Source organism: Ostrea edulis, chromosome 4, assembly GCF_947568905.1.
Source record: "Ostrea edulis chromosome 4, xbOstEdul1.1, whole genome shotgun sequence".
NCBI classification, from domain to species: Eukaryota; Metazoa; Mollusca; class Bivalvia; order Ostreida; family Ostreidae; genus Ostrea; species Ostrea edulis.
Window position 1 is genome coordinate 61,687,514 of NC_079167.1, and position 14,238 is coordinate 61,701,751.

At 37.1% G+C, this 14,238-nt stretch overlaps 2 protein-coding genes across 2 annotated transcripts; one reads left to right on the forward strand and one right to left on the reverse strand.

Moving 5' to 3' along the window:
• Nucleotides 1–1,591: 1,591 nt before the first annotated feature.
• Nucleotides 1,592–8,139, reverse strand: LOC125670949 (dynein axonemal assembly factor 6-like). Its single transcript, XM_048906400.2, has 7 exons — nt 8,068–8,139; nt 6,844–6,954; nt 6,606–6,678; nt 5,645–5,744; nt 3,987–4,083; nt 2,360–2,445; nt 1,592–1,819 (listed from the first exon to the last, which is right to left on the reverse strand). The coding sequence occupies exons 2-7, from the start codon at nt 6,934–6,936 to the stop codon at nt 1,693–1,695; spliced, it is 576 nt and encodes a 191-aa protein (XP_048762357.1). The 5' UTR covers nt 6,937–6,954; nt 8,068–8,139; the 3' UTR covers nt 1,592–1,692.
• A 3,511-nt stretch (nt 8,140–11,650) lies between these two features.
• On the forward strand, nt 11,651–13,755 carry LOC125670948 (heat shock protein 70 B2-like). Its single transcript, XM_048906399.2, has one exon. It carries the CDS (start codon nt 11,651–11,653, stop codon nt 13,532–13,534), a length of 1,884 nt encoding a protein of 627 aa, XP_048762356.1. The 3' UTR covers nt 13,535–13,755.
• Nucleotides 13,756–14,238: the final 483 nt, after the last annotated feature.

Here is a 14,238-nt window from a genome sequence, read left to right on the forward strand (position 1 = left end):
AAAGTGCATGCGGATGTTCCACTTCACAGTGCTCGTTAATATTCACGTTAAAATATTGCATATTTAGACTATCAATATACAAATATGTGTACTAATAAATCTATTTGCAATGAAGTTTACTTTAAATGTTGAAGACTTCATAACTTTGTTTTAGTATACATGTACATGTACATCAAGTAAAATCTTTAGTGGACCACATCACGATTTCAGCTCCTCCATCGTCATCTTCCCACATTTATGTAGCAATATTCCAATATCACCTGCATATGGTGTTTATATATCTCAACTGATTCGATATGCAAGAGCTTGTTCTGGGTATAGTTAGTTTTTAAATCGAGGTAAGCTACTGACAAACAAGTTGATGGTACAGGGATTTCAACAGTCTCGATTGAAGTCAGCATTTTGCAAATTCTATGGTCGTTATAACGATCTAGTTCGTCAATACAACCTCGCATTGGGTCAAATGCTGTCTGACGTGTTTCATACCGATTGTTAAGCCGTTCTTGGCACACTGATTTTGACTGCGGATAACTCCGTTTACCTGATCAGGATATGGGGCTCACGGCGGGTGTGACCGGTCAACAGGGGATGCTTACTCCTCCTAGGCACCTGATCCCACCTCTGGTGTGTCCAGAGGTCCGTGTTTGCCCAACTATCTATTTTGTATTGCTTGTAGGAGTTATGAGATTGATCACTGTTCGTTATCTTCACCTTGCATTCAGTTCACCGTCTTTTCTTTATTTGTGGGACTCTGTATAAGCCAAGTTTGGGTACCGGTACATATACTTGAATTCTCGGAGTATGGGCCATAGTACATCAAGTACAGATGACCGTACATATTCATTGTGGGACCAAATACATGCAATTTGTATGCAATGTTCAGGTATCCTTACTATTCAACTTCTTAATAACTCCAAAAACCGGAAGCTACATGTATGATAGCATGTTAGAACCACAAGCACCTGACCATTGTACTGTGTACCCTCATTCTCTCTGTATTTTCTACACTAAAATATCAATATTGAGAATTTATGATTTTAAATACGTGTTTTTTCTTGCTTTATAATCAAAATTTTGACACATTGTAGGCTTACACTTCGTCAACTGCTGCTCAACTAAATAACTTCTTTTTATAGTAAGACAACAGTCAAATTAATTTATAAATACAATTACCTAATAAGAATGAAGACCGATAACAGAATTTGAAATGTTGATTATAAAGAAAAAATTCTCATCTAAAATCACAATTCACCACCAATAAGGAAGGCATACATTCCAAATTGGTCAGGTACATGTATTCAGCACTGCATCATATCACAACAGCTCCCAAACACCCATTCCTGTCACACGTCATGGACAACATCCAATCTGATTAAAATTATATCCACTCATCTACTATCACATCTAGTTATATTTGTCTTTGTGTTACCAACCTCCTAAACCATATCCAAGTTGTGTATTATCATGTATTATGGAAAGAGAAGTAACTTTTGTAAAAATGCTTAACTTATCTCCCCTTGAGCAACTCTTCATTTTGTAAGGAAGGTTTAGTGTCTGTGATGTTGAATAAACCATTATCTAAGTTGTCTCATTTCATGTTTTTAATTAAAACCATATCAATCATTTTCTGGACGGAAATACATCAAAACAATAATATGAACACATAACTGCATCAATACAGCAAATATGGAGTTAAAAATTCATAAAGTCATAATCCCTTTGCATGCGTAGAGTGACATTAAGGATTTCTTTGTCTCCATCCCACTGAGCTTTTCCACTCTTGTGATCAACAGGGTGGGGTAAATGCAGCCCTAGTTTGCTGAAAATTATAAATACTAGTAAATTTTCCAAATCAATAATCAAATTTATACATGAAGAATGTGAATTTATAAATTAGTCACAGAGTTTGATAATTATAAAGACCTGGGGCGTGTTTTACAAAAGAACTTCGACTTTACATACTGGAATTTTCCAGTTTATTATAGGATCATGCATTCCAAATGCAAAATATTTAATATTGAAAATTAAACCTCAAAAAAGTTTTAATTCATTCATTCATTCATTATAAAGTAATAACTGTGTATTACAATTTTGAGACTTTGTCGTTAAGTTCTTTTGTAAAATAGGCCCCTGATTTACAATAGACCTATTTTGGCTCTGAACAAGTTCAGGAATTCATCAAATGTTGACATTGTGGTGATTTTCTGTCCTTCATTCTTAGATCTTATTAACATTATAACTACAATCTGTTTAATTTTGCTTTATCTTTTTTATTTTAACAAAGCATTGCATCTGAGGGGCATGATAAAGTTTTACATAATTCTTTACTCAGAGTGCTTTAAACTTATAATAAACATACTATTTTGGTGTTCTCAGGTCAAGAAACTTGCTTTTGACATCCAAAGTGAGATCAGCAGCTTTTGTACCAGGTAACTGGATTTTCACCTGCATAGGAAAATATACAGAATATTAATTCACCACAAGACAAGCATGTGACTGTACACCGACTAGTCCCCCACCACACACAAACCATCCTTTTAAAATTAGATTTGATAGAGGGCTCATTGCCCATTATAATCATGTAAACATTTTGACTCCAATTGATGTTCAGAAGTAAAGGAAAATATTTTCTGAGATACAAAGCATTTTCAATGTATGACCAACTTAGCCCCACCCTTAGTAGGATTTGAACCCAAGAGTCATGAATTTCATTTGGTTTTTTGTTTGTTTTTTGGTAGAGGGTTCAATGTTCATTATGATGCAAACATTTTGCCTCCTTGATGTCCACAAGTTAAGAAACCTATTTTCTATTATATAATCCCTGATTGTTATCTTCACCTTTCATAATGCATTTATGATATATGTTCACCTTGGGGCATAAACCCTGACCCCAGGAGTCGTGTGGATTTCACAGTTTTGGTAAAGGGCTCATTGTTCATTATATAAAATCATATCATATATGTGGATTTGAACTTGAGATCTGCGGTTCACCAGCCCAATACTTTAACCCCTGAGCTACGATGATAGACAAACAAATCGATCGATACAAATAATTTCACAAAACATTTAAATTGCCATCTTGTGACGTAGTGTCATAAAGAGTATAAGCTTTAGTGTATTGAGCTACCTTAATTATGGCCAAACTTCTACATTCAAAGGGACATAACTCCCAGAATAAAATTTTCTGCAAATGTGCACATCTACACAGTATGCCCTTATCAACTACATAGTTTCATGAAGTTCGGTTAAGCAAATTCAGAAAAGTTGAGCTAACAAGTAAAGAACTATTCTAAATTCAAATGGGGCATAAGTCCCAGAAAAAAAAAATCAGGATTTCCTGCAAATATGCACATCTAGACAATAAGTCCTTAGGAACAACAAGATTTCATGAAATTCTGTTGAGCGGTTAAGAAAAATTGTGCTGACAAGAACATGACTGATGGATGAATGGGTAAAAAGCATACCCTCCACAACTTGTTGCATGGGGGAATAATTAGCTGCAAAATTGTAGTTCTTTGAGGGGAAAATTGGAATTCGGTCTATCCAATTCTTTTTCCAGAAAGATACCGGTTCTGTAGCTATGTTCAGTACATCTTTCAAAAGCCATTTGCTGCATGTGAATTATTTAAAAACCCACATCTACAGGTTTTCAGTATGTAGCATAAGGAATGAATCCTCATCAACATGTATGTACATTATGTAATTAAAAGACTGAAGTATATATGTATATGTACATTCCAAGTAAGCATGTCATGTGCATGTGTTGTACTGAACTTAGATATCAGTGGAAAGATGAGATGTTATCTCAATAAGTCAGGAAGAAGGTGTAAATGATTTGCTTTTCTTCAATGCCTAAATGTCTGTGAGGATAATAGGCAAAGCATAGGGCACTAATGGACAGAATAGTGACATTCTGTGTTCTAGCATAGCACTGCTTTCCAGATAGAGTTAAAAATTTCAGTAAGAAACAAGTAAGACATACATACCACCATATCTTCACAGCTAGCGGTTGACGGTGTTTTATTACCCATCTGTAAAAACATGTCCTCTGATGACACTGCTTGTTTAAATATGATGTCATACCTAAAAATAGGAACATTAATCTAAATATTATTTGAAATTTTTCTATGGTAACTGTCTCTTTTGCTTTATTATCAACATTGCACTTGGAACAGAGTATTCCTAATGAGGATTCATGATAATATCATTCCACTTAAGAAATGGAAAATTGGCAATAAAACACAATTTCAGAATAAAAAGGGACTTTCATGGATTTGATAGAAAATGTACATACAGTCATATACAAGTTTGAGCTAAACCTCTTGTAAATAAATTATCAGCGTAAATTTATCATTGATCTCTTCTGAGGATTGTCTGCACTCATACTGTAGAGTCTGCCATTTTTGTGGGGTTTTATATGCTGTGGTCTAAGAATGAATAGCATATTCAAGGGATCAAATCTTCTCATGGCTTGAGAAAAAATACACATGAAGCATGTTCATGGGGTGAAATTTTCCTGTACTGAGAAAAAAAATAGTATGATCATGAGATAAAATTTTCATACTCTGAGAAAAAAATAGCATGTTTTTGGGATTAAATTTTCTTAGTTTACCTTTTGCTATGCCTACATGTTTGTGGATTTAAAACCCATTCAAGAATGTTTCGGTCATTATGAGATGCGACCAGCTGCAGGTGAAATGTCACAAATCTTTTACATTCACATGGTTCTCAAGGCCATACATGTAACAGTGAGGGTTATCTATCATGTCAAAAACTACAGTGACAATTGGCATTTGAAGTTTCATTTGTGGCAGTCGGACAGATTCAATTGCTGGTGGCCAGATACACTAGCTCAGTCGGTAGAGCACATGATTGGAGATTCAACAGGCCCAGGTTCGCATCCCATTCTGGTTCATTGCATTTTCTCCCTTAATTCCTGCTACATTTGGTGCTGTGGACCAGCCCTTGGAACTGACAGGTGAAAATGCCTGCCAGGGGATTAAGATCCTGGGTTGATGTCTTCAAGGTGTGAGGACATTTAAGAAGGGGGGGATGTGGTGCACAGACAGGTTCAATACACTAGCTCAGTTTGTAGAGAACCTGATTGGAGATTCAGACGACCTGGGTTCGAATCCCAGTCTGGTCTGTTACATTTTCTCCCTGTCTGTTACACATTCAAAACACCCATGATTTTCACTTCGAGTGCCTGCTTCTTTAAGAAGGAAAAGTCACCAGTTGCCACCTATTTTAAGCATCTTACATTTGAATTGGTCACTGGTATGTGAAGGCAAGCAAACTAACCATTAGGGTGTTGTGTCTGCTTTTGTCTACATAAACTTAATAAACTAACACTCTTACTAATCTGGGTCTTCACAGTTAATACTTCAACAATTTTTAATTGAAAGTCAGTGAACACAGATGATAAACAAATGTGCATGTGGTACAATCTCTAAAATACAGTCAAACCTCATTATCTCGAACTTGATGGGACTGAGAAAAAATTTCAAGATATCCAAGGATTCGAGATATCTAGGGTAAAATACTTTAAGAGTAAGTGGTTGGGAATTCTGAATCTCTTCGACATATCCATGGTATTTGAGATATTGGTGTTTGAGATACCAAAGTTCCACTATAGTAAACATACTCTGGTTGAGGTCTTGGGTCAAATGTTGTATCAAATTCTGCTCCTTCTGGAACCTCATCTTCTCCCCATATGTCTTTAGCATTTCCCTTTGATTCTGGTACTTTCAATACATACATAAAATTGTACACAATATTTAAGTCACATTATCAATCATAATGAAAGAAACACAAAACCTCCATGATAAGTTTACAACATTTACAAAATACACATAATTCAGTGTTTTCCCTAAGAACCGGCCGCCGGCCAAATTGACCGTTTCAAACGATTTTCTGGCCGGTTCAAATATAAAAAATCAAAAAATAATATGTTGTCAATTTCAGTGATGTTGATTTACACGATCGATCTTTGCAAAGAATGTATGCGGTAGCAATTGGTTGGCTATAAATATCTTTCATATTTCTTCCTTGTTTATGTTTTTATCGAGAGCTTTTTGAAACGGCGATTTTGATTGGACGATATTTTAAACTCTCACCTTGCGCGTGAGAAGCACATGGCAGTGAAAAATAATGAAGCGTCGAACGAATACATTACATGATTTCTTCCAGTCAAAACATCGCAAAGGTGTGTATTTAACACCACTGTGACTAACTTGTCTGAGGTAAAAATGTTCAACCCTTTGGTATATATTTAAAAATGTAGGTTAAAAAGTGGCATATGAACAAGGGTCATTTTGCCCCCTGAAATGCCTCAGAATGCAGGATTTTGCGTCTAATTTTCCAAACTTTCCATACCCCCCCTGGCCTGTTACAATTCTAAATGGGCCTGTTCAAATGAAATGAATGGAAAACACTGATAATTTAATATCTTTTGACTCTTTTTCCTTCCATCAATATTTCTTCTTTTTCAATTTTCTGATATTCATATGATACAAAATAAACATTTTTGTCAAATTGTCTGAAGAATTTTTCTTGCTCTGGTAGCTTGAGTTAAAAGGTTACAAAATTTGATTGGATGCTGTTACCTTTGCCGGGTTTCTGGTCTTTCTTCACTGAAGGACCAATCTGACCTGGTCCAATTTTCCCATATGCAGAGGGCTAAAATGGTCAATTTATAACTGATATGTAACATCACTATGACTTTTACATATAATTGTAACAGCAAATGTTATTAAAATTTATGGCAAACAGGCATAGATCAATATATACACATATAAGAATACAAATTATTTATCCAGATTTTAAAAAATAATTTGAAATTACCCTTTCATCTAGTTCACAGTCAGAATCACTGTCTTCATTTGGTGGTTTTAGCATATGTGCTAAGGAATTTATCTGGTCTGTTGTGAATTCCATTGTCAAAAATATTACCACCTACAAGCAATATTGTAGTTACACAATAAAATTTCAATATACATGTAACATAAGAAACAGAGATGGAGAGAGCAAGAATCTGGCAGTTAGACAGCATAAGGAGTTGTCACATATATTTATTTTATATAGATATACTCTTTAGATCTTTAAAGCAAATGCTATATCTATTTTGTTGAACAGCTCACAGACCCAGAACATGACCAACCGAGATAAAAAAAAACAAAAAAAAAACAACTCCTTAACACCTTCCTCCACAAGTGTATTAAAAAGATATTGAGAATATTCTGACCTGAAAAGACTACAAATGAAAAAGTAAGAGAATTAGCCAATATAGAAAAGATCAGTAACATCATAAAATGAAGAGATGGAAATGGGAAGGACATGTACATGTACTAATGTATTAAGAATGAGTTCTTAGCCATATCAGAGCAGCCCTAGACTGAATACCCAAAGGGTGAAGGCCGAAGACCAATCAAAATAAACAAGGAAAGGAAACAACTGGGAGGCAGGTCGTGGGATAAAACCGCCAGGAAAGCTAAAACCACAACAGAATGAAGAGGATCTATCCATGGCCCAATTCTCCACAAGGAGAGACGAAACTGATGATGATTATTATAGTGTTAATAAAAATAAATCTCAGGGACAAATACTATAAAGTTATAGTTGAGCTGAACGACATACATATAATGAAACGTATTCATGCATATGAATACTCATGGATGTTAAATGACCCTTAAACTTGGTCTGTCCTCTCCCTAACTAACCCTTGAACTGGAGCTCCACCCTCGTCCACCTACCTGTCCAGCAAGGTGAATCGTCCAGCAGTCGACCACCTACCCTTTTGTGTGTGATTGTTGTATGTCCTTTGAAGCCTTGCCACGTTTAAGGTAAGGTATTTATATCCCTTGTGTTTAATTATCATTCATATAAGAAATCAGGGACAGCGACATACACATAGACAAATTTCCATTGACTTTTTTACTATTTACGAGTAGAAACATATTTCATGAACTTTTTTACTATTTATATTCTATGGACTTTTTCACTATTTACAAGAAGAAATTTATATTCTATGGACTTTTTCGCCATTTACAAGTAGAAATTTACACATACCGTTGCTCTGTTTTTCTGTTTACACAGGTTTCCACATGCAGTTGTTTACTTCCGGTACATTGCATTATAAATATCAAAACCTCACCGTTTCCTCCGATATTTCCCGGTATTTATTACCTCTGTGTAAAGGCCATCGGCAACGGGGTTTGTTTTTCTCTGTATCTTGAACATGAAGTGAGGTATAAATCGCAATTTCTTATTTTTCGGATATTTCTTACGAATTTTGTGATTACCGCAGAACTAATCTATTTTCTTTCTGTTTTTCGTTAACACTAGCAGAAACATACATGTAGGGCCTATATAACATATTATGTTTTATATGTTTCTGATATTAGCGACTAGTATTAAAGTGAAAAGTACTTTACTTTATGAAAAAGAATATTTCAAATGCATAAATCAATTGATGAAGCAATTAATAATTTTGTTCAGGGTCGACATTTTGCTGTGACGCACAGTACATGTATAATCTTGAACCTTTTTTCACTCATTTTAAAACAATGTATCATCATTAGTGTATATGTTGCCACATCTTTAAAGATGTCAGACATATAAAAACAGAAGTGTATGTTATCATCAGAAAATCACATTTTCGTTATACAGAATAATTAAAATAAATAAAAGCTTGTTGAAATGACAAATTTTAAATGTCGATAGTTTTTTTTTTTTTTAAATGCTAATCTATAAATATGTATGAATTAATTGTGGATATTAGAGAGACATGCAGTAGAAGAAATATCAGTATAGGACTTATTGCCCTTGACAACATTTTTTAAAATTATGAATAATTGATTATCTATGGAAAATTTAAACTTTTTCAGTCTTATTATTTTACCAGATTTTTTTTATTTCATTCAGTGATTAAAATTCCTCTGAAAGATATATTTCAATCATCTACATAGTTTAATTTGATAAAGATTTTTGCAAAAATCTGACATCACATGAGGATCGATCTTCCTTAATGAAGCTTGGGCGGAATAAAGTTCAGGCACGTACAATCGAGGGGGGGGGGGGGTGTCATGATCAATATAGATATATATTATTTTAATATAGAAAAATTGGGTGACTGGCACCCCAGTATTTTTATAGTATTAGTAAATGATAAAAATGTATAAGATTAATTTAAAGTTACAAGATATGAACTGAAGAACTTATGTAGGAAGGGTTACCCCCCCCCCCCCTCCCCCAAACGATTTAAGAAAAATAAAATAAAAATTGGGAAATAATTTTTAAGCGATTTTAGGTATGAAGTCTCCAAATTCCCCCATCCCCCTCTCCATTACGATTTAGGATTTTAAAGATTGGACAATATTTTTTACATTTGTTGATTGTCAAGAATTTTAGACACGTCAACTAACACTTCTTCCGACATCCCCTCCGGCTGCCCCCTCCCCCATTCATCTCCTCCGGCTGCCCCCTCCCCCATTCATCTCCTCCGACTGCCCCCTCCCCCATTCATCTCCTCCGACTGCCCCCTCCCCCATTCATCTCCTCCGGCTGCCCCCTCCGCCATTCATCTCCTCCGGCTGCCCCCTCCGCCATTCATCTCCTCCGGCTGCCCCCTCCGCCATTCATCTCCTGCTGCCCCCTCCGCCATTCATCTCCTCCGGCTGCCCCCTCCGCCATTCATCTCCTCCGGCTGCCCCCTCCCCCATTCATCTCCTCCGGCTGCCCCCTCCGCCATTCATCTCCTCCGGCTGCCCCCTCCCCATTCATCTCCTCCGGCTGCCCCCTCCCCCATTCATCTCCTCCGGCTGCCCCTCCCCCATTCATCTCCTCCGGCTGCCCCCTCCGCCATTCCGACATCTCCTCCGGCTGCCCCCTCCCCCATTCATCTCCTCCGGCTGCCCCCTCCGCCATTCCGACATCTCCTCCGGCTGCCCCCTCCCCCATTTCCCTTGAAAAATGATGCCACGTGCCTGCATTACTGTCACTTAGAATTTTCTGAATTTACATCTGTCACAAATCATTGTACGCCTATTAGAAGACCTAGATACAGAGCATGTCTTCTAAACGATACTACAGGAAAAGTGCAGTACCAAACGAAGAGACATTGGTATCATGTCAGATATAAATATACACAGGTAGAACAGATTAAAGTTTCTTCACATCATGGAACTGAAGTGTAGGGAATCAAAGTTTTACAAGGTAATTATGGGGGAAATCGTCTTCCCTAGCAGGACCATGATTCAATATCAAGCATCATCAGGTAGTGTAGATTCCAATTTATTCAAATTATGATCGCCCTAGGCTAGAGGGTAAGATGAGGCCTCAATAGGGAGTATTTATTTTTACATGGCAATATATGAGGAAATTAATTGCATCATTGATACTTGTGCTCATGCAAAATTAACATTTCATACGGTCATTGAAATGAAACAAATCATTTTACACTTGCGTCAATTATATGTTCCATAATTGATAACATTGGCATGAAACAGGACGCGAATGTGCAAGTTGACGCTGGAGTATACAAATACATGTATAATGTTGTGGTTTTTAACGGATTGTAGTAAATTATGGGGGGGAAATTACAACACGAAACCAATCCCCCTCCACACCTTATATTTGATTTTGAGTCAAACAATCAAAATGATGTCGACTATAAATATACCCAATAGCTTATATTCAGTTCTCCGATTGCAATTTTTGCATTATACGATCGCTTTGCAAGCAATTTGTTTCGTTGCCGATCGCCTTTTTTTGGAGTAAATATTTTCATATAAAAACCATTTCCAGACGATAATAAATACAGCTTTAGGTGATACATGTAAAGACTTAATTCGTAAAATCAAAATATTTTTGGAATTATTGAAACATTACGAAAAAAAAAGTTATTTAATGACAAGAAATTTTGGAATTTGGACGCATGTCTATTAAATGGATTACATATACACTAAAGTTCGTGGGAATAACTTCTAATTGCAGTGTAAGGCTAATAGATTGTCCCTATTATATCAATATCTTGTAAAATTTTAAACTCGATAAAGCATCGACACATAAATAACATCAAAACTTACCCGCTATTAAAATGTCGTTCTGCATAACTGCTTCCGAGTTAATGCCGATCGAGTCTGAGTTAATGCCGATCGAGTCTGAGTTAATGTTGATCGAGTCTGAGTTCATGCCGATCGAGTCTGAGTTCATGCCGATCGAGTCCGAGATTTACAGGGGTGTTTATTGCGTTTAATTTTTACATAGCAAAAATATAGATTTTGAGCTTCAGTATTCGTAAACTAATTAGTATTCAAACTCTCATAATTAATTTTGCTTTAACTGTTGCATAGTTATGTTACATGCATGTCAACACAAAAGCCACTCACATAAAACGGCTTCTGCTTATTCATACAATTCATTATAGTGTATCTTCAGGCATAGATACATATAAATGAATCTTTGGCAAAAGTTCACACACAGATTAAAACCTTTACGCGATGTCCCCTTAGGCATGGGCGACACACGTGGAAATGACAGAGTCAACGTTTTCTTACCTGTGAGCGCACGTAACATTCATTATTGTGTTTTTCACTTGAAAAACACACCAGTTTGCTAAATATAATATCAAGAAACCCCTGAACAGTTAAAAATGAAGGTTCCTGTAATTGGAATTGATCTTGGAACGACTTATTCGTGCGTGGGTGTTTTCCAGCATGGGAAAGTGGAAATAATCGCCAACGACCAAGGTAATAGGACAACGCCGAGTTATGTTGCCTTTACAGAAGCCGAGCGCATCATCGGAGATGCTGCAAAAAACCAGGTAGCAATGAATCCGAAAAATACTATTTTTGATGCCAAAAGACTTATCGGAAGAAAATTTGAAGAGCCGTCTGTCCAAAGTGACATGAAACATTGGCCATTCAAAGTTACTAACAAGCAGGGAAAGCCAATGATACAAGTTGAATACAAGAATGAAATAAAGTCCTTTAGTCCTGAGGAAATTAGTTCGATGGTACTGACCAAAATGCGCGAGACTGCGGAAGCGTTTCTAGGAGAGAAAGTAACTAAGGCTGTCATCACAGTTCCGGCGTACTTTAACGATTCACAGCGCCAGGCAACAAAAGATGCGGGTATCATCGCAGGATTAGAGGTATTACGAATGGTAAACGAACCTACGGCTGCAGCCCTTGCGTACGGTCTTGACAAGAATTTATCGGGCGAAAAGAATGTTCTAATTTACGATCTAGGCGGGGGCACGTTCGATGTATCGATTCTTAACATCGACGAAGGTTCAGTCTTTGAAGTGCAGTCGACAGCGGGTGACACCCATCTTGGAGGAGAAGATTTTGACAACAGAATGGTTGATCACTTTGTAAAAGAATTCAAGAGGAAATATCAAAGGGAAATAACTTCAAACAAACGAGCCCTTAGAAGACTAAGAACTGCGTGTGAAAGAGCCAAGAGGACATTGTCCAGCAGCACAGAGGCTAGTATAGAAATAGATTCCCTTTGCGACGGGGTTGACTTCTATACAAAAATAACCCGCGCCAGATTCGAGGAACTGTGTTCTGACTTGTTCAAAAGTACAATGGAGCCTGTCGAAAGAGCAATAAAGGATGCCAAATTAGACAAGTCTAAAATCCACGACATCGTTCTGGTTGGCGGATCAACACGAATACCAAAGATACAAAAACTGCTTTCTGATTTCATGGGAGGAAAAGACTTAAACCGCTCTATTAATCCAGATGAGGCTGTAGCCTACGGCGCTGCTGTTCAGGCTGCCATTTTGTCGGGTGATTCCAGTGATGTTATCAAAGATTTGCTTTTGATTGACGTTGCGCCTTTATCCCTTGGAATTGAGACGGCGGGTGGTGTTATGACAAATCTTATTGATAGAAACAGCCGAATTCCGTGTAAAATTGGCAAAACTTTCACGACATACTCTGATAATCAACCAGGCGTCCATATTCAAGTTTTTGAAGGAGAACGCGCCATGACAAAGGACAACCATAAACTCGGAAACTTCGATCTTACGGGTATTCCTCCTGCGCCTAGAGGTGTTCCACAAATCGATGTTGAATTTGATTTAGACGCCAACTGCATTTTGAATGTTTCTGCAGTAGACAAGAGTACGGGTAAGTCTAATAAGGTGACCATTACCAACGACAAAGGTCGGCTTAGCAAGGCTGAAATTGATAGAATGGTTTCGGACGCAGAAAAATACCAGGAGGCGGACGAAAAACAGAAGCAACGCGTACAATCTAAGAACCAGTTAGAAAACTACGTTTACGGCATCCGCAATGCAGTGGATGAGGAAAGGGGAAAACTCCAGCCCTCAGAGAAGACAGAGGCACTAAATGCCTGCGAGGAAGCCTTGAAATGGTTAGATCTTAACGCCGATGCTGAAACGTCTGAATTTGAAGGTAAATTGAAGATGGTCCAGGAGACCTGTAGTCCAATTATGACAAAGCTTCACAGCGAACAAAAAGAAAGTAGTACAGCAGGTGGACCAAAGGTGGAAGAAGTGGATTAATGATGTTTCAAAACACGTGACTATCAGATTACTCAAAGAAATGACGAATATATGTAGCAGGTGACGATGCGAGTTTTTTGTTCGTTTTTTTTATTTTCTTCAAAGAATTAAATGAATAATCACTTATAGAAATAATGTGTGTACATGTACCGTTTTATGTATAAACATTGATATATCCCCCAATATGCATTCAATCAAAATTAAAAACAAAGTTATGGCCATACATGAATTATAATTCATATTCTACAACCTGTCATTGGATTAATGCTGTCTGACGTGTTTCATACCAATTTTTAGGCCGTTCTTTACACACTAATTTTGACTGCTGATTATTCCGTTTAATTGATCGAGATGTAGGGCTCACGGCAGGTGTGACCGGTCGACAGGGGATACTTACTCCTCCTAGGAACCAGATCCCACCTCTGGTGTGTCCAGGGATCCGCGTTTGCCCAACTCCCAATTTCGTATTCCTTGTAAGAGTTTTGAGATTGATCACTGTTCATGTATGCGATACAATATGTTGTAAAATACGAGTACGATTTATAACGTAATTTGAAACGAGACAAAAATGATATTCCCGAGATATAGAATAGAATTTAAGAACTGTGCATAAAACGTTAAATGTAGTACAGTGTAAGGAATGCACGCTTTTCACTGGATTCGGTAGTGTCTGTAAGATCTAGCCGGTTCCCCGCTATCAGTTA

What these genes read in the sequence shown, in the direction of transcription:
- LOC125670949 (XM_048906400.2), bottom strand. Translation starts at nt 6,936, where the DNA reads ATGGAATTCACAACAGACCAGATAAATTCCTTAGCACATATGCTAAAA. An exon ending in GACCCAAGACCTCAACCAGA is followed by an intron (nt 4,084 to 5,644) that starts GTATGTTTACTA and finishes TCCTATTTTTAG; the next exon opens with GTATGACATCATATTTAAAC. An exon ending in CTAGCTGTGAAGATATGGTG is followed by an intron (nt 2,446 to 3,986) that starts GTATGTATGTCT and finishes TTTCCTATGCAG; the next exon opens with GTGAAAATCCAGTTACCTGG.
- LOC125670948 (XM_048906399.2), top strand. Translation starts at nt 11,651, where the DNA reads ATGAAGGTTCCTGTAATTGGAATTGATCTTGGAACGACTTATTCGTGC.